Source organism: Sylvia atricapilla, chromosome 2 (assembly GCF_009819655.1).
Source record: "Sylvia atricapilla isolate bSylAtr1 chromosome 2, bSylAtr1.pri, whole genome shotgun sequence".
NCBI lineage: Eukaryota > Metazoa > Chordata > Aves > Passeriformes > Sylviidae > Sylvia > Sylvia atricapilla.
Window position 1 is genome coordinate 89,021,090 of NC_089141.1, and position 23,517 is coordinate 89,044,606.

The 23,517-nt window shown below is 39.6% G+C and overlaps 1 protein-coding gene across 4 annotated transcripts in view; it reads left to right on the forward strand.

Annotated features, from left to right (window-relative positions):
* The window catches only part of RASA3 (RAS p21 protein activator 3), a 147,221-nt gene that overhangs the window by 101,825 nt on the left and 21,879 nt on the right, over positions 1–23,517 (forward strand). For all 4 annotated transcript variants that reach the window (XM_066313749.1, XM_066313750.1, XM_066313751.1 and 1 more), the window contains 5 exons: positions 11,278–11,358; positions 14,079–14,151; positions 18,358–18,437; positions 22,438–22,542; positions 23,064–23,220. In XM_066313749.1, coding sequence (XP_066169846.1) covers positions 11,278–11,358; positions 14,079–14,151; positions 18,358–18,437; positions 22,438–22,542; positions 23,064–23,220 — 496 coding nt within the window. The remainder of the gene's footprint in view (positions 1–11,277; positions 11,359–14,078; positions 14,152–18,357; positions 18,438–22,437; positions 22,543–23,063; positions 23,221–23,517) is intronic.

Here is a 23,517-nt window from a genome sequence, read left to right on the forward strand (position 1 = left end):
TACTAAAGAAGACTCTGTTGTTCTGCTTCCCGTCTTTTACAGACTTGGTGTATCTGGTTGAAATTGAATGTTTCTGTTTGGGTTGGGTTTCTTTTTTTAAAATAAAGGGCAGTTTTTGAGGATACAATGCCTTGATTTCCACGTTAAATACTGCGTGCTTTTTATTTTTTGCCTCCCGTGTTTGATTACTGCATTTTCTGTAATTGTAATGAGATATATTGACATCTTTTTAGATATGTAAATCCTGACAGAGTCAAGTTATTAATATTATATTGTGAATTCCAGTTGGAGAGCATTTTCATGTTCACTGTGACACAATCTGTGTAACTTTAGCCCAGTTCTCTTATCAAAACAAATTCGGTGTATCAGCATTACTTTGGAACTTAGTTGGCAACATAACTGCCATCAGATCCCAGCAGGGCTGATGAATCAACTTAATTTGAATTCCCTAATGAAAGTATTGTGACATGTAACAAAGATCACCGCCCTTTAATAACTATTGTTAATCAAGGTCTCAGTCTGATTATTCACATAAATGTAATCAAGAGTTGTTCTGAGTTGTTTCAAGTTGATTTTTTTAAAGCATTAAAGGTTCTACCTACCTCAGGTGTGCCAAGGCATTCTCATTAGAGAAGATTGTAGCCTCTGTGAAGTGTTTGAAGGCACCTTTGATTGCTTTCAAGTTCCGCAAATAATTACTTTTTTTCTTTATAAATTACGACCTATTGTTTTGCTTTCATTTAGAAAGGTGTGTTTGTTACTACATAGAATTAAATATATGATATGAAAATCTCTGTGGAAGAGTATTCAAGAATTTATTTAGTAGATAAATCATAATACTTGGATTGAGTAGGGATAAGAAGAAGTTGGCTGGATTTACATTTTGTTGGTGCTGATGCTTTTACTAAACCATCTCATTCTCTTGTATTCCCTTTCTGTGTGCATCCCCCATCACCCAAAATATGCTTCTCAGCTGATGCATCCTCTTCCCCCAAGAGTTCTGGGTTGTTGAGCTCTGTGATTCAAATGTGTCATGGAGTGATTTAGATGCTCTTTTCCAGTTTGCTATACTTCATGTTCTCCCAGTTCAGGTCACTCACTAGCATGTCTAAATTTTATTTAAAATATTATATCTGTGGCCAGCCTAGGATATCTGTTTGACATGACCATACTCAGCACTTGGGAGAAAACTCTTGCTCACCAGCTAGGTAGAAAGGCCCTAGGATGAGCTGCTTCTGTTTGTCTCGTTTGTTTCTTAGAGTCAAATACCCCCACTCTCACACACCCACACCTACCCACTCCCCACCAGGGTGCCTTATTTCCTTCTCTCTATTGTAAATTCTTTAAAGCTTCTGCTTTTAACCTTTTCCTTATCTTTTACTTTATAATTAGATACTTGCCAGTAGGCTCAAAAGCTTTTAGGTGATTTTGGTAACTTTTGCTCTGCCATGTATCACACTCTCTTAGGGATGAGTGTCAGTTATTCTGATAACTTCTTCATTTTGTCTTCCTTCTTGTCATATGGGTATCAAACATCTAATAGTTATAGATGCTGTTGGCTCTGCTGGCTGGTGGAGGGCAAAAGTCAGGACATATTCATGCAGCTTGTTTTGTTTGCTTATGTGCTCATGCCCATGTACACAATGACATACAAGTGCTGCCTGAAGGGAGAGATTGTGCTGTGTGCCTGCAGCTTCCTCCTGGGACCAGGTTAAACTTGGACAGGTCTCAAGTCAGAGATCACTGCAGTTTTCTTTCCATAAAAGCTATATTTCTCATACAGAACACCGAGGTATCCGAGACGATATCAATACATCGAATATCTGAGACGATATACCTTTGCAAGCAAATAAAAATGACATGGGAGATGTTTGTGTCATGGTCTGGCTTCATTTTTTAGCCATAACAGCCTTTCTGCCTCTGATTCCCATGGCACCTTTTGGTCTTCTTTCTTCTCTTATCAGCCTGCACAGACAGGATCTCATTGCTTCCATTTAGGATTGCCACAGGCCGCAGTCAGCTTGGCTAAAGCTGCTAGCTTTAATAATTCTAATAGAATAATTTCTAATTATTTAATTAGAAAATAAATAATTCTAATAATTTGCCGTGTATTGTAATTGTTGCTGTTTTGTGCTTCACTTCTTTTGCATTTCTCACCAAGCTGCATTAACATGAATGCTTCTGCAGCTGCCTTGATATGTTGACCCATTCCTCGGCTTCCTGCCATACTACATGAAATTAAAATTTCTTCACTTGCCCCTATAAGAATCAATATAGTACGATCATTAAGCACATGTATCTTTTCCTGATTGTACCTCTTCTTTTGTTTTGCTTTAACTTTTATTTGCATATTTTTGTCTTTTCTGAATATCAGCATGTACTAGAAATAACTTCTTGCTTAGCCTTTCTCTTTTGTCTCCTGTTCTTGTTCCCTGTTAATAGCTGATGTTGCCAGTCTGAGACCAAGGCAGAAGGAAATGATGATGTCAGTGCCAGGAATAGTCACTACATCAGTGTAGTTCAAAATTTCAGTGAGCTTGTGTCTCTACTAAAGCCTCAGGGCACTGTCATAGAGGATAATTTAACCATTTTTTTAGTATTGACATAACTGAAGAGTTTCCTGAAGAGGCTTTGCAACTCTCCTGTAATTGGCTCATAAACTGGCTTAACTACCAATGGATTAACTCCTTGTCCTGTGAGAACAGGATGGCTGACACACACATTTTAGTCCACTCTCTTTGGTACAAAGTACAGACAGTGCTCTGTAAATGTGTGCTTTTAAAGGTATTTCTAGAATTGATACTGGAAAGCAAATGGGATGTTTTGAACTGTAGTATGGAGGACAGCTCCCATATTAATAGGAGAAAAAAAGTCTGTCTTTAAACTTCTAAAAATGTATAGATGTTTAAGGACATGAGAAATTTGCAGTTTATTTGAAGTAATACTGGTTTTGGGGAGACATATGTTTTGACAGTATTTCTCCTTTAATTAAGTAGGGTGTTCTGCATTGGATGTAGTTTTACTGTAATTTCTGTAATAGGATTTGGTAGAATGGGGAAGTAGGGGCTGTGTACATTAGCTTTCATTTGCTTTCTATACGCTGCTTGTTGGCTTTGTATGAATATTTGTCCCTGATTTGCTGTAAAATATCCTCAGTAAAATGCCTGTGAAAGAAATTTTTGCTTGAACTAAGACACTTGCAGTCAATTCCTCTTCCTTTGCTCTCTCAGAAGCAAATCACCGTTGCTGGGCTTGTGTTAGCAAGAGTTTGTGTGTATGTGTCAGAAATTTTGTGCATATGGAGCTTTTCACTTAAGACCAAAAGCTAATCTGCATGCTGCTTGAGGCTGAAAAAACTGTTGTAGGGCAGCTTGGGAAGGAATCTGTTCAGAGTAACATGGGTTTAAGAACATGTTTAAATTTGCTGGACTATGACAATTTTCAACTGAACTGGAAATAGGAAAGAAAAAGTAGTGCTTAGATGGACTTGCCGTTGTAATCTCAGTTTCAAGGTTTCTGTTGTGTTTTTGCCATAGAGGCTTTGGGGAGTATTCTCAAGGGGAAAAAACCAAAATAGTTGCCTGCACAGCCTGATGTCCTTAAGGTTGATGAAAATGGGAGTAGTTTTGAGTGTATAAATATATTTTGTATATAAATGTTTCAGAGTCAGTACCTCAAATGCTCAAAGTCTTTCTTCTAAGGGAATACACAGTGAGCAAATTGCTGATCCAGGTGAAGTGCCATTTGTTTGAATGGGGCAAGATTTCATTTAATGCCACAGACCTTTGTTGCAGAATGAATTGCCACATGAAGAGGGAAAAAGTAGCTTCAGTGAACTGTTAATCCTCTCAAATGTTAAGGAGATGGCAAGTGTCTATTTTTGCTTTATAACTTGTTTGTTCACCAAAATAAACTCAAAAGAAGGAGGGTGTTATCCAGATCAGATAGGGTACTGCTTGAGTTCCTCAAGGAGAATGGTTTTCCTGGAGGGGCAGTGAGAGTGGTAGGAGTCTAGACTGGAGGGCAGCAGTGTGGATGATGATTGGATAAAGACTCTGGTTTCAGGTTTTCTGGAGAGATGAAATAATGTAACGGGAAAATGAAAAATCATGATGATAAGGCAAGTATTGATGTATGTTGTTCAGTATGGCTTTATCTACTTGGACACTGTCCCATCCTTTTGTTTCCCTGCTTCATTCTGCCATGGTGGCATGGTCAGTGGTCACCAGACACCATGCAGTACTGTAACATTTTGTGTCTGTGCGGGACATAACTTGAAGGTGAACCAGGGCATATCACTGCAGGCAATTCCCAGGATGTGAGAACTGCTGTCAGAGGAAACTGGTCTGTTCCCAGTACAAAACAACATTCAGGTGAGAAGAATAGTAGGAAATCTTGTTTTGGTACAAATAGATCACTTCCAGAAGTCAAGGAATAAGGACGTTTGAAATAATCTTTTACTTACTGGGAGTTCACTTATTGGGAGTGGGCATGATCCTTCAGCTTCAGATGATCATCCAGAGGACAGGGACTTGATTCAATATGTGGATTACATATTCTTAGACTCCTTATTCCCTAGGGACAGGGGCAAGTTAAAGCAAGATTATGGATTGGTAAAGAAATTTTGAGATGGTTAGGGCATAATAATTGTGGTATTTTTGATTATGAAGGCAGAGTGAAATTTAACACCAGGATTGAGTAAACTGTAAAATTTTTTTGTCTTATTCTAGAAGAAACTGGCCACTTGGTCAGCCTTTTGACAAAAAAGATTTGTGTGTTTATGTTAAATCCTCAGTGGGCATCCACTAGATTACTTCATGGAAGCAAATGGGAAGTGCGAGGCTTGTCTAAAGGTGCACAAACAGATGTAGAATTTGGTCAGACTCAGCCCAGGATGCTGAATCTGAGTCTGTCTAGGAGATGAAGAACTATGAGAGCAGTCATACAGTGACACACTCTTCTGGCCTCTGAAAATTTATGATTCAGGGAATTTCTGAGCTAGACATGGCACCTTCCTGCTTATTAGTGGTGAATGCACTTTGTCTGAATTGCATTCAGACAGAGCCCCTCTGAAACATCTGAATATAACTGGTTTATTAAGGCTGTGATAAAGGGAATAAGAAGGAGGCCTGGTAATAATACCTGCTTGCAGTGGAAGGTGTAAGCCAGTTCACTGGTCTGAGAGCAGCTCAGACCATGTGCCCACTCAGATGTGAGGTTGGCCAAGGTGTGCATGAAAGTCTGTCATGCAGCATTACAACAAAGCTCCTACTAAACCACTGGGAATGAGAAAGCAGCTCAGCTTGTGGTGCAAAGCTGAACAAAGAGAAAAGACCATTCAGGAATGAACTGAACATTTCAAGGAAGGGACACCACCTCTCTGCTATTGAACTAGGCAAAACCATTGGACTGCTCCATTATGAAATTAAAGGGTAATAGCCTTTTTTTATGCACCATGAGAAACCAAATCACAAGGAAAGATTATTTGGAGGTGTCCTGTTACCCCGGAAGACAAAATTCTCAGGATAGTGCCTATATTACAAGATTACTTTAGTCAGTAGAAAAGAAAAATTGGGGGGAAAAAAGTGAGCGAGAGATCTAGGGAGACTTAAGAAGCTAAGTCATATACCCAGCTCTGGGAAATGTACTTTACTGAACAAGTACTTAGCATAAGTATGATGCTAAATAAAGATGCATTGTTTTGATGACAGTTCTGACAAATCTATCAAAAGTTTGCTTTTAAGTTGGTACTTGTCTGGTCAGGCTTATCTCACAAAGTACTGAGTGTTCAAGTAATACTAGATCACTAGAGTAAGCAAGGAAGAAGTCTCTTGTATCTAAAATGATGCAAAGCAGAACCTGATTATGGCCAAAACAATGTGCATGTGAGATAGAATGAAGTCTCAATATGAAGAAATGAAAGAGAGATGGAACAAGCAGAGGCTGAAAATAGAGGAATGGTAAGATAGATAAGCAAACTTGCTAGCTATACTGATCTCAGAAACCAAACCATTAAATATATGGTACAGCAATAGAAAGCAAGTGTATTCAAAGAAACAATGTATTTATTTTCTCTTGAGGAATCTAGTTTGAGAAGGAGAATGGGACTAGTGTGCTGGTCCCTACCCTAGGCTGAAAGTGGGGAAACAACTAAGCCTGACTCTGTAGACTGGAGGTGATTTATTCTGGAAAAACAGTAAATACACACACAAGATTTAGAATAGCTCTGTCCCTTCTGGTTTCTTTTTTGTCTGTTTTTGCCTTGGTTGTCCATTCTGGCACACAAGGAGGCTGATGACACATGTGCATCTTGAAGTAATCACGAAGCCTGTAATTTCTAAATAATTTTTGTAGTTCCAGGGCAGGAGCATGAAATGCCTGTGGGCTTGGATAATTCTGATGTTACTCACCTGTGTTAAGCCTGTTTTTCAGTACGTTTATGTAGGGGCTGTGTCAGAAATTACAGCCTACAGCACTTAGTGGGCAACCCAGAGGCAGAGGAAATGCCTGTACTGTCAGATATGAGCTACTCAGTGTTTGATGAAAAATCTCTTTATTCTTTTCCAAGACCTTCTGCTCCTGCCACCCTCTCACCTTCTGTAGACACAGGGGCATGCCTATGATAAGGTTAGTTTTTGAGGTTTTCTCTTACCCACTGGGAATTTTCCATAGCTTATTTACTCTTCTGAAGGTTTGGTCATGAACCACACTGAAAACTGAACTGCCTTGTTTCTTGAAACCTATTAATTTTATAAACCACAAGCAAAATACAGTGAGGCAGCTGCACTGAGAGGTTTCTCATATGTCCCAGCACTAACCTTAGTTCTGCCCAGCCAGGCAAGCTGTGAGAGATGGCTCACTCTGCCCCAGCTGGGCTCCAGACAGCTAATGGCGAGAAATTACCAGTTGGGTAGAACAAGATTCTGGCAGTCACCAGGCCTTGTTTTTTTTTTTTTTTTTTCCCTCTGGGGTCTTAAAAGTTGACTTGTAATTCTTGAATAATTTTGATCAACTAGGCTTTTTTTCATTATTCTAGTACATGTAAGTTAAGTTAATTTTGCAGATGTCTAGAGCAAGGGCATTTTATTTTTACTGGCTTTGTTCATGGCTTCCCACTATGTCCCCCTTTTCCAAGATCCTGCCTTTATTGCGCATTCTTTTTGTTTTTCATCTAATCCAGATATAAACTGTCAGTCTAAAAATTGTGATGGCCATGTGGCATAATTGAGATACCATTTTATTGTCTCTGAGTAGCTGACATTTTGTTGTAGCTCTTTTCCTGCTTGCCAAGTAAAGCCAGTGTTTTGGTACCAGGCTAGGAGAGAGGAGCCTTAATTGACTTAGCAACTTTCCCATGACTGAAGAAAATGTAACAAAAGCAGCCCTAACCTTACAGTATCCTATTGCTAAGGAGTGTTTTAACATGAGTCAACCACACCTGAGCATTGTTGAATTTTATTGTTTCTCCTCAGAATGCTTTGTAAGAGACAAGAACCAGAATGAGCGTCTCTCCAAACACAGCCTTCCTTCCTCAAAATACTAAGTCTTCAGTCTTATGCCTGATTTCTTCAGTATTCTTAAACAATAACTGCTTTTAAATTACCTGAAAGGCTTGTGCTGTCTGTTGGTGTCTATTTCCTGTTTTCCCACGTTTTCTTTCTTTCAAGGTTGTTTTTGCTTTTCTTATTCCAGCTGCACACAAAGAAGCATCTAACTCTTAAGTCATCATTACTGCACAAGAACATCTGTGTATTTTGTTTTATTCTTTTCTTTTTTTCCTTTTGTTTTTGCTTTTTCCCCAGAGAACAGAACAACTACCCTACTGTGTAAAATGCCCCTCTAGTCTAGCCTAGTACTGATGCTCTCTGGTGAGTGATACTTCAAGTGCTATGATTGCTCTAGTATTGCTCCCTTCCTGATCACCAGTTTGGGATTTCCTGAGCTGAAGGAGGCCTTTGGACCATTAAGCTTTAATAGCTGCCTGCCAACCTATACTCCATGAGTTTTCGTAGTGCTGGTTTTAATCCACATACTCTTTCAGCCTCCATGGCAATAAGTTTTGCAATTTCATTGTGTAGAAAAAGAACACTTCATTGTGTTTATTTTTTAACCTTCTGTCTGGTAATTTCATTATGTGGCCCATAATTCTTGTTTTGTGAGGAAATGTTCTTCACACCATTCATGATTTTGTAAGATGTTTGTGGATGGATAACTTCTGTTTTCTGAGCTGGAGAGTACTGACCTGGGAGAGCTATGAGTGGTTAGAAGCCATCTGTTGTTATTCTCCATGTGTTCTGGAAAGCACACACAATTCAAATTGTAGGTGCCCGATGATGTACATTGCTGTGTTCTCTCCAACCAGCTGGTGATATTGCTTGGCTTTATAACCATTGCTGCTGATGGATGTGATAACAAAGGGCTACCCACAAAAACAACCTTAAATTCTTCAATGTGGCAATATTAGAATAGATGCTGTCATTGTCCATGCATACAGTTAGGGTATACATATTTTTTGTTTGGATGAGTTCACACTTTTCATCATTCAAATTAATCTGTGATGATTTTTTTTTAATTTTTTTTTTCTGTTTTGTTTGTGTAATGATTTGCAAACTCTGTAAGTCCTCAAGTGTAGGTTATGCTGTCTAGGATCACTTTCTATTTTCTGCATACTTGTTAAAGAGCTACTTTTGCTGAAACAGGAGTCATACTCTCTCTGGCCACATGCTCTGACTGTTTAAATTTCACATAGTTCTTCCCTATGGATGGATAAGAGCTCTCTTGGAATCTGTTCATTAGCAGCAGAAAATTGGCTGACCGCTCTAGAGCCATTGATTTACTGTTTCATTTTAAGCAATTTTCAGACTGCTTTAAGGAAGCAATGGAACACAGGAGTTTGGTTTGACACTGACACTTGATGTATAATTGTTCTGTTAAATAGAACAGTGTAGCTCACTGTCAAAGTGTTTCTGCTGTGGCTCTACTAGTGTAAAGACCACTGGAGGGGAAGTACTTTAAAAGGACTGTCCTTTAAAGGTCTGTCCTTTACTTGTACGAAAATCAAGCTACACCTGTCTCTCCATAAAAACTTTCTGCTGGTACTTACTGGTTTTTCCTCCTGCACTGACAGATACTCTGTCAGAAGGCTCTAATGTTCTTTGTTTACATCTGCCCTTTTTAAGTTTAAAAAATGGTGTTTCCCTTATAATTTTGAGTATTTGTATTATTACATGTGTTAAAAAAAGCTTATTCTACACTTTCTCTATAAGGTAAGCTAGGTGAATTTGGAGTAGGATTTGATTGCTTTTAAATAAGCATCTGGTCCATTTATGAGGCCTTTGAGAGATGTGGAGCTGTCAAATTTGCATGTTTCATGAGTACCTCCTGCCTCTCTGGAGTAGCATCAAGGGATGGTGGAAGAAACTAAGTCATCTCAAATGACACTGTGTGCATTGCACTGAGGCAACCAAATTGTGTTTTGTGTGCTGCTTGATGTTGAGGGTTCCTGAAGCTTACAGCATGCATTTTCAGCTGCTGCTGGGATAGAATCTGTGGCTTGAATTTCACTGTTTGTGCTGTAGCACTCTGCAATATCAGATATTTGCTTAAACTAGGTGGCTCGGAGGCTTCTAAATTGTGTCAATGTGGATGGTAAATTTGTAGTGAAATAACAGAAGTCCAGAAATAAAAGCAGCATGTGGCCTGCGCAATCCAGGCTTTTCCTAACTTTCTCTGTGGTTTTGATCTATGGTTCCACTTGGATATCCAGAAAACAGAACAGGATTTTGTAACTAGTGTTAGTGAGTTGACTAGGTTAGGGCTGTGCAGTTGTCGGTGAGTCGGTGCATTATTGGGGGCTGTCTGTATTGAAAGACAGCTACCTAGGCTTCATTCTGAGGGGCCATGGGCAGGACAATTCAGCTAGGAATGTAATGTATCATTTCAGCTGCCAGTGTGTGCCCCTTAGTGTGATGTTCAGTCTTCTTCTACCTGTAGTGCTGTGTGAACCTAGATTGACCTTCTCTGGTACAAAAATGGTTCCTATTTGTATTGTATTGTTGCAGAATATTACTGGTTTTTTCTCCCTTTATGGAGAGTAAGTAATAATCGGCCTGTAGTTAAACTATATTTAAAGTCTACTCTATATGTTATTAAACAACTTGCCTTGTGGGTGAAACTGTGGAGCACTGTTACTGAATTTTTCTCTATTGATCATACTAATATTCTTTTGCATTGAAGTTACTGTCACGGAAAACAGTAAAAATGGCTATTACTTTGCATGTGATGTTATAGCACCCAGAATTTTGCATGATATTTCACATTGCAATGAAAGTACTACTCACTTGCCCAAAGAGCTTTGTGGTTTGTCTTTGCTGAAATGTTCCAGTTAAAATTGTGCAAATACATTAGCCCAGCAGGTTACCTGTTGAATGCAGAATTTGATGTGGGAGAGGGAGAGTCCTGGAAACTAGTTTGTCTGTCTTTGTTTCCAGCTAGTGCTGCATTCCACAGTAGGTTTTAAGTTCTTAAACATGCAGCATTTTTTCACTTTTTGGGGGTAGTTGCATTGGGTTTTTTCTTCTTATTATTATTATTCCTTTTTTTTTTTTTTTCTTCCCCAAAGAGATGTTGAAATGAGAGTGCAAAAGTGTGGCTTTCTCACCATTGTGTGCCGCAAACCTGAATTTGTTCCGTTTTGTCCCTCCAATGTCTCTGCTACTACTTGAGTGCAGAGCTGCTGAGCATGGAGAAGGATGGCTGTGTCATATTGTTTCCTTGTCTGTAATTAAAACAACTTTACAAATAGGCCCATGCCAAATTTTGCAGAAGCCCTGAGGTCTTCATGGATGTTATTCTGAGAAATTACTTAACTACTTCTGGGATTTGTCTGTGTGGGTTTTTTTATATTTCTGTTCTAGAATAAATTCTGGTTATGTATTTTGGTGAATAAGTTGTCACAGAATTCTAAAGTGCTGACAGCTCCCATCTTGACAGCAGACTCCTACTTCATTAACCTTAAATCGCTGTACTTGCATAATAAGGATCCTTTGAGTTAAGGTTTCTCAGTAATTTACAGTATTTTTGATGCTTACTGAAGTTAGTATTTAAGAACAAAATGTGTTCTCAAGTTCAGGTATAAATTAATGTTTCTGCTTCGTGACATTTTAATTTCCTAGTGTAAAGTATTATTAAAAACCTGTGAAAGGGCTTCACTTTTATTTTTACTTCAGTCTCTTACCATTTAATGAATTTATTTGTCGTCTTTTTCTTCTTTTCTAGAGTTTTGGAGTGCCAGGGGCTGCCCATTGTGAATGGACAATGTGATCCCTATGCCACTGTTACCTTAGCAGGACCCTCCAGGCAAGTATTGCACAGTCAAGAGCTTCCATTTTAGAAGGATGGTTTCTGTTTCCTTTGTCTATTAGAAATTTGCTTTCTGCAATGGACAGCTGGGAGTATTTAGACACTGCTAGAATGTGTTAAGTGTTGGGGTGGGTGTGTGTATGAGCTACTGAATTATGCTAGAGTGAGTAATTTGAGACTTGTTTCAGTTTTGATTTATGTAAAGATCGGAATAATCTCTAAATAATTTGAATATCCCAGAGTATATAATTTGTGGTTAGTTTTAATTTATGCATCTTCTCACCTCACAGTTGGAGGCCAGTTTTTGAGCAAATTCATTGCCTGATTTTGGGCAGGGTGGAAGAGAAATGCGAATACATGAACATCTTGCCGAGTATGCACGTTTGCATGTGAATATTTAGAGTGTCTTCACTTTCAAGGTGTGACAAATTAATGTGTATGTCAAAAAACCTCAGTGGCTCAGTCCTGTAATTTGATATATGCAGACATAATAGCATGGATAAAATTTGGAATGAGGTTTTAGTGATGATATTCTGCATAATACTCTTCAGTTTAAATTTGGGATTCAATTTTCCCATCTGTTATAAAAATTTCCTTTGCTGTTGGATGTCACTTTTTTTCTACTTATCTAGTCATCTTTTATGTCTGTGTTATTTTGGAAACAAAATAGCTCTGCTGCGATCTCAATCAGATTTGGTAGCATGGGTTATTAATAATGTTTTGCAACAATTTATTGAAAACAATATAAACGAGAAGCATTCTTGACAAATATTTACCTTGCATGCAGAGGAGTCTTTGAGCCTGTCTGTAATTTTCTTCTTTGTCTGGGTGTGTTGTGCCTTATCTCCTTAATGGACTTGTACATTTGACTTGTACTCTTTGTTTTAAGCCTGTAACTTGTTTCAAATGACTGCTGGATGGCTATTATTGAAACTGTGAGGAAATTGATTGACTAACCCTTGAATGTCCAAATTTATCTTTGTCTGCTTCCCTATGCCCCCCAGTCTAGATAATGTATGACTATTGATAATGTACTCCCTTCAGAATAAGGAGCATAGCCTTATCCTATTCCTGTCTGGGTTTTGGTGGGGGGGAGAAGGTTTGCCCCCTATCTCCAGCAAGCAGCATGCAGCTTATTCCCATTCACTGCTTTGTAATTGCTCAATAATTGTGCTGCCTTAATCACCTCCCGCTCTACATCCTGCTTCCCAGTCCCCTCCCAGATGGGTTTATCGGTGAAGAGGCTGATTGGCAAGTGTGACTGATGAGATGGGGTTGGCAATCTGTCCTGTGTCCTGGAGGAGATTAGTCTCTCTTATCTCTCAGCTTCTCCTAGGAATAGTGGGATATTCTTAATCTCTACATCATTCTCCTCTCTGGATTTTCCAGTGCCTCTCATTTTAGAGTAGGAAAGCTGCTTTATTCAGCTGCAGTTATGCAATAACAAGCATAAAAATTTCAACAAACTTGCTTCTGTTTTTTGTGTGATTTGTAGTTAGAGTCATAAGGCTTCCTAATCAAAACTCTGTGCCTATATTATAGATGGAAAAATATTGTACACTGGTGGACAGGCTCGTTCCATTCACACAGGAAGTCTGGAGCAGCACTGGGAATTAGACCCAGCTTTACTTACCTCTGTGAAATACACAGAATTGTCCAGTAAATATAAGCAGTTACAAGCCATCTAAGCAGCTTTGGTGCATGAGAAATGAACGATAGATTCTGGGATGAAATGATTAGTAGGTCAGTTTTCCACGTGGCTGATGTGCCTGTCCATCTCATCTGTTTTATCTATGCCTGCAGAGCTGTAGGGTAAGATTGGCGACACACGACAGCACACAGCTTTTCTCCTGTAGGTAGTGAGAAAAATCAAGCATAGGTTCATAACATTTGGAAGCCATGAAACAGCTGTTGGCTGGCCTGTGAGAAATGCATTGGCTGGCTTGAGCCCAGCACCAAGCAGTCAATGTCTGTGTTCTCAAAGGCAGGCACAGGCGGATGGCACATCCCGTAGGGGATGAATGGGCAGTGCTGAACTTGGTCAGGCCTGCTGAGTGGCTGGGAGGAGAGGTCTGCCTCGTCTTAGGCCTACAGAACAGTAGAAATAGACACTTCTGCTCAGCACTAGTCATAATAATTCACCACCATATTAACTAAGTGCTGCTGCCGCTGCAGGGAAAGGGATGCTAGTTCAGCAATAAAAATCTTCTCACTGAAGAAACCATTCTGGATTTTTTGATTGTCAGTGAAAAGCAGTGATTGATTTTTAAAACCAGAATTTTAAATATGAATGACAGGAATAGCTGTGCTAGTCTTTGTCTTCTGTGTTTTTAGAGTATGAGGAATTTTTGAGTCACGTCAAGACTGAGACCATCCTCCAAATATTGCTGCTCAGAGCACCATTCTTGCCAGTTTGTACAGATAAAAGATTGTACTATGTCAAGCAAGGGATAGAATGAGGGTTCAGGGAGTTGCGTTTAAAACAGGGTAACAAAATGCGATTACCACCACTATAGAGAAAAAGGAATGCAGTGAATCTCTCTCTTAAATGTGTGTAAGTGTCTGTGCCTTGCTGTGCTGGAGCCACATGGCATTCCAGTTTTATCAGATAAATCAAGTGGATGGCTATTTCCTCCTCGGTGGCTCTGTTCTAGGATCACACTTTTACTGATGTTGTTTCTTACCCTTTTTTTGTTTATTTTGTTTCCTTAATTCAGATCAGAAGCCAAAAAGACTAAAGTTAAAAAGAAGACCAACAATCCACATTTTGATGAAGTGTTTTATTTTGAGGTTGGTATTTCAAAGGAGCGGGTGATAAGCTGAAATACTATACTGTGGATAGTTGGCACAGCATCCTGCTCCATGTTGTGCCAGCTGTCATCTTTGAAGACTGTTTCAAAGCATGGTGCAGGGGAAAGAAGTACCCAGGCTCAGACTGGCCGTCTGCTGAAGGAGCAATATCCTGCTTTCACCTCTGGTGCTCTGTAGGAGAAGCTTCAAGTTGGGCACTTCTGAGCAACTGGCTTTACATTTAATCACAACTCATCCCGCTACAGTTTTGAACAAAACACATCTAAAAATGGGTTAAAAGAACCTGAACAAACGACACACACAGAAATTATATTTTGTTCTTAGTCTGTGTTTTTATAGCTGCTCCACCCTGTCTTTCCCAGTCAATGAGAGGAAGGTTATCTCCTTAGGAATACTGAAAACTGCAGAGGAAAAATCCACTTAAATGGGTTGTTCTGGCTGTCTACCAGTGTGCTGCAATACCAGTGCCATTTCTCCAAGTGGGTGAAACCTCTATAGCTTTATTTAATACAGAGCATTTTCAACAAGTCCAGTTAAGATAAAATATAACTTATATGGAAGTTCTCATCTTGGTTCTTTCTGGCAAGAGTAGCTCTAATTGTGGTGTGTCCATACATGTATGTGCATGTGTTTATAATTTAGATCTCTACTGAAGCTTTTAATTTTGTCTTCTAAAATATGTGTATTTTTCTCTTTGCTATCATAGTCCTGGTCTATGCTTGACTGTTCTTTTTCAGTAGACACCTCAAGAAAGTATCTGTAATTACGAAGTTGATGAAAAAAGCTAAAGTAGCGCAGTGGCATAGCTTGAAAAGCCCTTTCTGGTCATATGGCTTGCATCATTCAGGTCATGTTTGCATTAGAAATTGTTGCTGGCATAGGGATGGCACCTAGGGATGTGGTATCCTGAGTCAGTCCTGTGCCACAGCCACACAGGGAAGGGCAGCTGGAAAGAGAGGAGCCATACAAGTGCTGGTGCACTGTGCAGATCTGAAGTGCACATATTCTTGGCATTGCTGTCTTCCCTCTCCTACAAACCACTCTCTTTGCCTAGAAGCCAGTAGTTGTACTGACCAATCTAAAGTCTGTCATACCCTCAGAAGCATGCTGTTCTAGATGTAATGTGGTGGATACAAGGAACAGATTTAGCAGGTTCCTGATTGGTAGGAGGACTTTCTGTAGTGTCTGAAGGGCTGGAAGCCATGAGGGCAGGCCAGGATAGCTCAGCCTGTCTCATCCTAGGCTATAGCTGCCCTGCTTACAGTGGGCTTTTGTGCCTTTTGTGCTTCCTGGCTCCATGAGACTCCATGAGTGGAGTTGCAGCATGGGCACAGTTAGAGAGGCAGAGATCCTGTGAGACCGAGTGCTGAAACTGCACTGAGGTGTCTGTGTGTTTACCAGATTTCAGTCCCTCACCAGGCCCAGAGCTGTGGTCTTTGGCAGTGATGCTATATATAAATTAACTAGAACGGGCTTCCCTATTTTGACATAGGCAGTTCTGGAGGAGCGTGTCAGTGAGAACTTTTTAATGAGAACGTAATTTGGGAATTCAGACTGTAAGCCACAAAAACTTCACCTGATTCCTCGGCCTTGTGTGTTGCAGAAACACTGAATGTTTGGTATTTAAACACTGAACTTGGCAGGTGGTGCCATACTGGGAGAGGAAGGAGAAGAACAAAGCATCTTCCAGCTAGAGTTGGGAGGGAGGGGGCTGAAGGCTTGCTTTTCTTGCCTTAATGTGAGAGCTGGGTTATGTGCAAGTACCAGCAAAAGCAAAACCCAAACTCAAGCCCATGCCCCAGTTGTTCTGTTAACTCCGAGCAAAATGAATTCTGAGCTTGGGAAATGACTGAATCAGCCAGAGCTCTGAAATATAAACATACCCTTAGTGCAGACAGAGCCATCATAGATTTATGTCATTTTGAGAGTAGTTAGTACGTATCAGGCTAAACGTCTTCAAGGAACAAGGTTCAGTAGAACTGCTGTGACTGGGAAATAAATTCACTAATGAGATGTGGGCAGACCTGTGGCTGGTGCATGCAAACAAAGTGCTCCAATTCCTGTGGAGCTGAGAGATTCATGCTGTTGACAGCGGTGTCACTTTCTGCTTCTAAACAGCTTCATCAGCTTTTCTGGACCCTGCTAGCACAGTGATTGTCCAAGCCTCCAAGGAAGAAGCTGATCTGTAAAAGACAGTGAATGGCTGCTTTCCTTTCTACAACCAAAAAGTCACACAGATTTAATTTTCTAAATTAAAGATAGCTTATTCTTGGTTTGAGAAATAGAAGGGCATATTTAAGGGGTACAGTGAGTGAAACTTGCACCTGCACCTGATAGTTGGGAGTAATTTTCACCACTGCTTCAGCTGCAGCATGGTGTGGAGCTGTGTGTGCAGTTACAGAAAAATGGTGCTCTGACAGGAATTCAAGAGGGAAGTGCTGGGGACCTGTTTTTAAATTTGCATGTGATGAAAAAAAACCTGAGCAGCTGATAAATGGCTTGCCAGCTTTCCCAGATGAACGGGGCCAACACAGCAGAGTTGTGTCCCCTTTTTTTTTTTTTTTAAACGATGTTGTGCGTCAGCTACTTTAGCACTGTGGACTGGGAGGTTCCTCATCTCCAGTTCCATGCAGCTATCCCTTTTGGAATACCACTCTTGAGCTGTATTGATGTGCACACTAAGTAGTCATATGAGTGAACAGAGAGACAGCATACATGCAGATTCCAGCCGAACTTCTGAGAAAGTGCTTACTTAGAAGAGACATGCCCTAAGTTACACCTATGCTACAGTTTTCTGGAACAACTCCTGTGTTACAGAGAGTAAGAGACTTAAAAGTTTGCTTCATTATGAAAAATTGCACCATTAGCTTCACAATGGTGGTAGAAACTGTCATTTGCAGGCCTGTAGAAAACTTTGCAGGTACAGTGAAGTGTTTGTAAGGCTAGGGTGGGGAAATTTGTGTTTAACTGCTGAAGTTGTAGACTGTATTCAAATCCACTGTGCTCTTGGGTTACCAGGTGCATTTGATTTCATTAATTTGGAGCATTTGTTCTCCAGTGCTGCTAGTAGTACCTTTTAGTTTTTGTATATCACTTGGAAAATGTTACCTGCCTCACGCATATACTAAAGGCTCTGAGTGTCCTCTGCCAAAGATTGTTTTCTGGTTCTTCTCCACCTAGGCAACTGTATCATTGCCTCCATTAATTGCCATTTGCATCTCATGCACAGTACAAAACCAAACAGTCAAATTTACAATGAAAGCCAGTCTTTGTGGGTGGGAAGTATTAAGCCACAAACATATTCAAACATACAATAAAGTTCAGCTTCTGTGTGCAACCAAGAGCTGAACCCACACATCGTGATACACCCTTGCATTTGATCAGTTCCTGCTGTGGTTTCAGCTGGGTGGGGTAGCATTTTCTTAAGTTTCTGACGCACTGTGCAAAAATACAACCACCAAAGTGTTTTTACAATCATGGTAGAAAACAAATTTTAAGAAATGTTTGTACAAAAACTTCTTATGCTAATGTTCTGTAATACTCTCCTTTTTTCTTTGCCTGTGCTTTCCTGTTAGTCAGTCTTGCAGATAGGATTGGTGAACTGTGCAGCTGCTTCTATATTCTGATATTCATAACACAGGCTAGGGTCTCTTGGTCTGCTTGGTATTTGTTGTATGGGCAGGTTAAATTGACCTCTAGGACATCAGAACAGGAAAAATTTCCCCATTTTAATTGGATACACTGCAAAATGTTTTTAAGGGTGGTTGGGATTCCTCCCCTGTGCTCTGCAGAGTGCCTCAGGGCATCTGTTGTACAGGTGTATTTAAAACACAAATATTAATTGCCTTTTTCTTTCCCTAGATGCATTATGAAAGTGGTGCTCCTTTCAATGGTATTTTTCTGTTGTCAATCTAAACTTAAAGTGCTGGAGTAATATTAAAGATGCTCTTTCTCTGTAAAAAAAGTATGGAATATCTGCTTACCTTGGAAATGATTGTGTAACTACTACTTTATAGTCAGTAATCTGTTTAGTCAGTATGTTTATTCACTTGCATAAATGTTCTCAGTGTTGGGACTGAAGTCACTGCTGGTAGTAAAATACTATGCTGTTCCAAAGCTTTCTAAGTTACATCAGAATGTTTTTGTATCAGATCAAACTGCTAAAAGTTTCCTCCTTTTGATTAGGTTACAAGACCCAGTAGCTACAACAAGAAATCCCATTTTGACATTGAAGATGTAGATGAAGTGGACAAAATGGAGATTAGGTAATATGAAATACATAATTAGCACAAAATTGTCTTCCAGAGTTGTGTAACTTTGCAAACAGGATCTACTACAGAGTAGCAAGTATGGGTGTTTTGTTGATAAATCAAGATGAGTTTTTGTCACTGTATCTGTATGTTTATTTACCTCTACTGTCCTGTAGATTCTATCTTGAATGTGTGTTGGTTCTGATGCAGGAGAGATCCTTATTATTTTCCTTTGTTCCTCATGTACACTGTGTGTATACTAAAATGCAGTTGTAATTAAGCCTTTTATGTCTGGGCTCTCCTTTTCTCCCTCCCTCAGGTTCCCAGGACAGCCCAGAGGCTCTGTGATGCTCTTAAGTTACAGAGTATATTTTCTTTTATCACTTTATTTTAGCAACCTGTATAAGGTCCTTCTTCCCTGAAAGGAGGCTCTTGAACTCAGAGTTTTTCTGGGGCAGAGACAGTTTCTCTTCTCTTTTGCCTTCCAACTTTACCCTTTATTGCAAGATTTGGTACAATAAAAGTGAAATCAGTTGCACAGGAAAAAAAAAAGCAATTCTGATTTCAAAACCAAAACAGTCCCACCCCACCCTGTGTCACCCTCTTAGTACTATTTTAAAATTTGCTAAGGCCAGGCAAGCATGTCTGGGGGGACAGATGAGTATAGTGAGAGGTGAGAAACAATAGGAGATTCAAAACTTGAAAAGTGTCACATGCATCTTACCATCATGTATTATTGAAACTTGGAGGCTTGGGCCATCTGGTGATCTGTATGCACAGTAAATCAGTACTGCTATTTCTGCATCAAGTGGTGAGAAATTCCCCTCTCCTTTATGTTAGTATTTGGAGGAAGAATAGTAGCACTGCCTCCCTCCCCATATATTCTCACTAGAGACGCAGTTCCGTAGTTCCTGCAGAATCACAACTGGCTCTGAGGAAAGGAGGGGAGACCAGCAAAGGGGAACAACGCTTACTCCCAGCAAGCAAAACACATCTGTGTTCATGAATGGATTGAGGGCTGTTCTGATGTGACAGCTGCTGGTTTGTGTAGCCTGTCAATGCAGTGTCACAGCACTACAAGAGCATTAATAGATCTGTGTTTGCCATGGCTCTGAGGCAGGAAAGGGAAACTGTTCATATGTGAGGGAGGCTGTGCTCTTTCACAGAGAACATTTGCGTCAGGCATTGCAGAGGTAGCTGGTTTAGGGGCAACCCACAGCTGACTCATGGGGCCAGGTGCAGTGCTGAGCTGCTTTGGGGGTGTCAGTGTTGCAGCACAGCAGGTGACCTAATCCTAGCACTACACTGTATTTCTGCAAAGCTGTGCATTGTGTAGGCAGATATGAAATAACATGCCCCATATTCCATGGGATTTATGTGATGCACTGGGCAGCTACACCACGTCTCAGAAGGCCCAGTCTAGTCTTTATAACCATGATGCTTAGCCGTGCACTGATTTTAAGTGAAAACTAGGATTCTCTGATAGATTTTTTTTTATAGTTTTGACACTAGACATTGATGTACAGCAGTTACATATTGCTTAATATTTCAATGATTCTTATTTTATACTACTGGACTAAATGAAATTATGCAGTTGTTTTACTTGCTAAGTATATTTTCTGGACAAACGACTCATCTGCAACAACAATGTATGTATGAGCTTCAGAAAAGTCTGTCATTCCTGAAAACCAATATATCACAGTGTGGTACAGATGAATAGTTTGAGAGGAGGCTTGCAAAATAGCTCAGAAAAGATTAAGCACTTAAATAACAGGCAAAAGCAGATAAAGTGTTAGTCGTGGTTGGGCAAATTCTCCTTGGAGCTTTTGTCCCCTCTGGGACAGTGTGTTTTTGTTTCCATCTTGGGTTCCCCTTCCACCCCCACTCACTTCCTCTGCTGTTTAGTGAGAGTTAGATTGCCCCCAAGCCCTCTGGACAGATCATACAATTTATGGGCTTGGGGATTTGTTGTTTTTTTTTCTCTCCTGAGAAAAATACAATTCCACAGGGTGAAGAGGAGACTTAGTCTCTCACGATTTCTCTCTAAACCTATGAAAAGTTTTCTCTTTTTGAGTGGGCGTAGGAAGTTGTAGGCAGGACATATCAACACTTGGGGACCAGATGTTCTGGTGAATTCATTGTTTCTCCTCCCCCTCTCTCCTGTTTGCTTCTTTCTGTGACTACAATCTGACCAGTTTCAAAATAACACTTGTCATAATTTTGCCTTTTAAAAATCTTGAGAAACAGTGATCTTTTACACTCTGAGGTCAGTGTATTAACATTTTTAATAAATGTTGTTTATTCTTTGTACTCCAAAAGCACACACCAGTAACTTCAGAATTTGCATGCCTGCTTTGCTTACTGTGTAGTGTGAGATGTACTTTGAATTGTTAGTTCCTCTTGTACAGATCCTTTGTACTGTTGTTTTTTTTTTTCTTTAACTGTGGGGAAACCCTCTAGCTGTCTGTGTTTGAAAGTGTTAATGCTAGTTAGCATCTCAAAAGAGTTTGGATAAACTGGAAACTAATAGCCTGCAAATACTTGGTAAATTGTAAGTTTAACTGTGTAAATAGACTTAAAAATTCCTCTCCTCCTGAAGCTGCTTTTAGCTGTCTGAACTGGTTAGCAAGGTAATAACCCATCAAATATGGAGAAAGGAGAGAGAAGGTCAAATTTTCAAAGAAGTTTTCTTTCTTCTGGAGAGTTCTTGCCTTGCAAAGATACTGTCCAAATTACCAGAGTCTGAAGAACTTTACCCAGCAGGCATGCATTGTGAGCTGATGGTGTGTCTACTATATGACAGCTGATGCAGGAGACAGTATTGAGAGATACAAGGCTCAGAGGATTTAAAAGTAATGCATTCTGTGCTTGCATAAGATAGGATAAACCTTTAACAGGACTATCAACATCTGTTCCTTGGCTAGTCTACTGTGACTTGACTGACACCAGGAGTGTTGTGTAAATGTGTCCACAACTGGATAACTTTGCACCTTATCCAAGTTAATGTTGCTCTTCTAAAAATTATTATTAGTTGAAAACCTGTATTTCTTTCCATGTACTGTTTTTCCCCTCAGAAGCTTAAGGCGCATTCAAGCTGTCACTTAGCTGCAAAATAGTCAGCTGATCTTGTTCTTTAATAAAAATAGCTCTTAGAGAAAACCTTAAAATACATACACAAACAAATAGCCTGGAGTTTGGAACCCTTGCCTGAAGGTGGATATGGTAGTGTTTGCCTGTGTGCTGGGTTGGACACCAGTACTTCTGCTTTGAATCTCAGTGCAGTTGGTTTCCATCCAGATGTTGAAGAGCATATGAAGGCGAAGAAAGGATCATCTACAGATAGGTACCAGAACTTCCCAAATTTCCCAGTCCTTCAGTGAGGGATTGGGCACCAAAACTTGCGTAAGCTTCAGCCAATACACAGATTCTACTGAATGGCAGAACTATCCTACAGCTCTGAATATCTCTACAAAATTAGTTCAGGTGCCGTAAGTATGTATGCTTCACACAGGAGTCTTCCTAGGAGCTAAAAACTGAGAAAAATTGTGGAGAACTAATTCTGTGAAGCTGCCACTTAGCTGTTAGTAATCCCAAATTAGACAGGGACTGACAATATGTAATCCTTAAATAACTTTGTGCTTTTTCCCCTGGTGTCCATTTTACCTGTATTTTTCCATTATCTGGGATAGCCAGACAGCCATCTGAATCTTTATCAATATGGACAGTGCAAACAGTACAGATGAGAAAAAGTTAATCTGAATGATATTTGAGAAAAAGTTAATCTGAATGATATTTTTGAATAATGTTTTATGGAGGTGAATTGTAAGGCTTCAGAATTCTAAGGTAAGGTTATCTCTTTACTGTTTGGAAACCATTGCTGTACAGTTTCAAGTCTTTCGAACTCGTAGACTTGAGGGGGAAAAAACCCAAGAAATTTGGGGGAAATGTTGGGATTTTTTAAAAATTATTTTTGAAACTTCTTAGTAGTATTTTAAATTATTTGTTTTTATTACAGGGTTGATCTTTGGAATGCCAGTAACTTGAAGTTTGGTGACGAGTTTCTAGGAGAACTGAGACTCCCTTTGAAATTTCTCCGACAGTCTAGTTCTTACGAAGCATGGTATTTGACATTTTTCTTTTGGAAAATAAGTAGAAACATATGTCTACTCTGAGGACTTCAGAGTAATTACTGCTGTGTGATAAAGTTTAAATGGATTTAATTTGTATCTTTTTTGTAAGCAAGCCAAAATAATCTTAGCAAGTGTAAGAACAAGAAGTTTTGATAATGTGATTAGAGGTTTTAGTCTGCCTCTCTGTAGCATGTGGGAGTTCTAGTATGTTGTTTTTATATTATTTACTGCAGTTCATCAGCAGTGCTAGGGTTTTAGTGTGTGGGTTTTTAATCATATCTACATAAATCTTTATGTTCAGAACTTCCCATGTTGCAGTTGGTGCAAAACAGACTGGCAAACTTAATTTGAAAAACTAACTTGAAAAAAATTAAGTCTGATTCAGTACTCTCAGGAGTTTAATACATATATACATACTCTTTGTATCTGTAGAGTTTCTCTATGCTCATATATAGCCTGGGAAAATCTTGTGTTTCAGCACTAAGTTTCTGTCCTATTTTTTGCATATCAGGTATTTTCTGCAGCCCAGAGATAATGGTAACAAGTCATTGAAACCTGATGATCTCGGTTCCTTAAGGTTAAATGTGGTTTACACTGAGGACCATGTTTTTTCCTCAGACTATTACAGTCCACTGAGAGATGTCCTGCTAAAATCTGCAGATGTTGAGGTAATTTGCTTGTGGTGTTTGTTGTTTACTTGCAGATCATCTTCACAGGGGTCTCTGAATATTTGTCACAATCTTGCTCGCACCATAGTTGTGTAATTACCAGAGCGGTCAGCTCTTCCTTTTCAGACCTCAGAGCCTTGTTAAGCTCTGCATATCCCTTCTGCTTGTTTTCAGTCCTTGCAGAGATCTTTATCTGTATTCTGTATGGTATGTGAAGGCAGACCCAGGAACAAAGTGGTTTTAGCAGCAGCACATTCTGTGTGATTTTTTAATTTTACCTGTGAAAACGCCAATTAA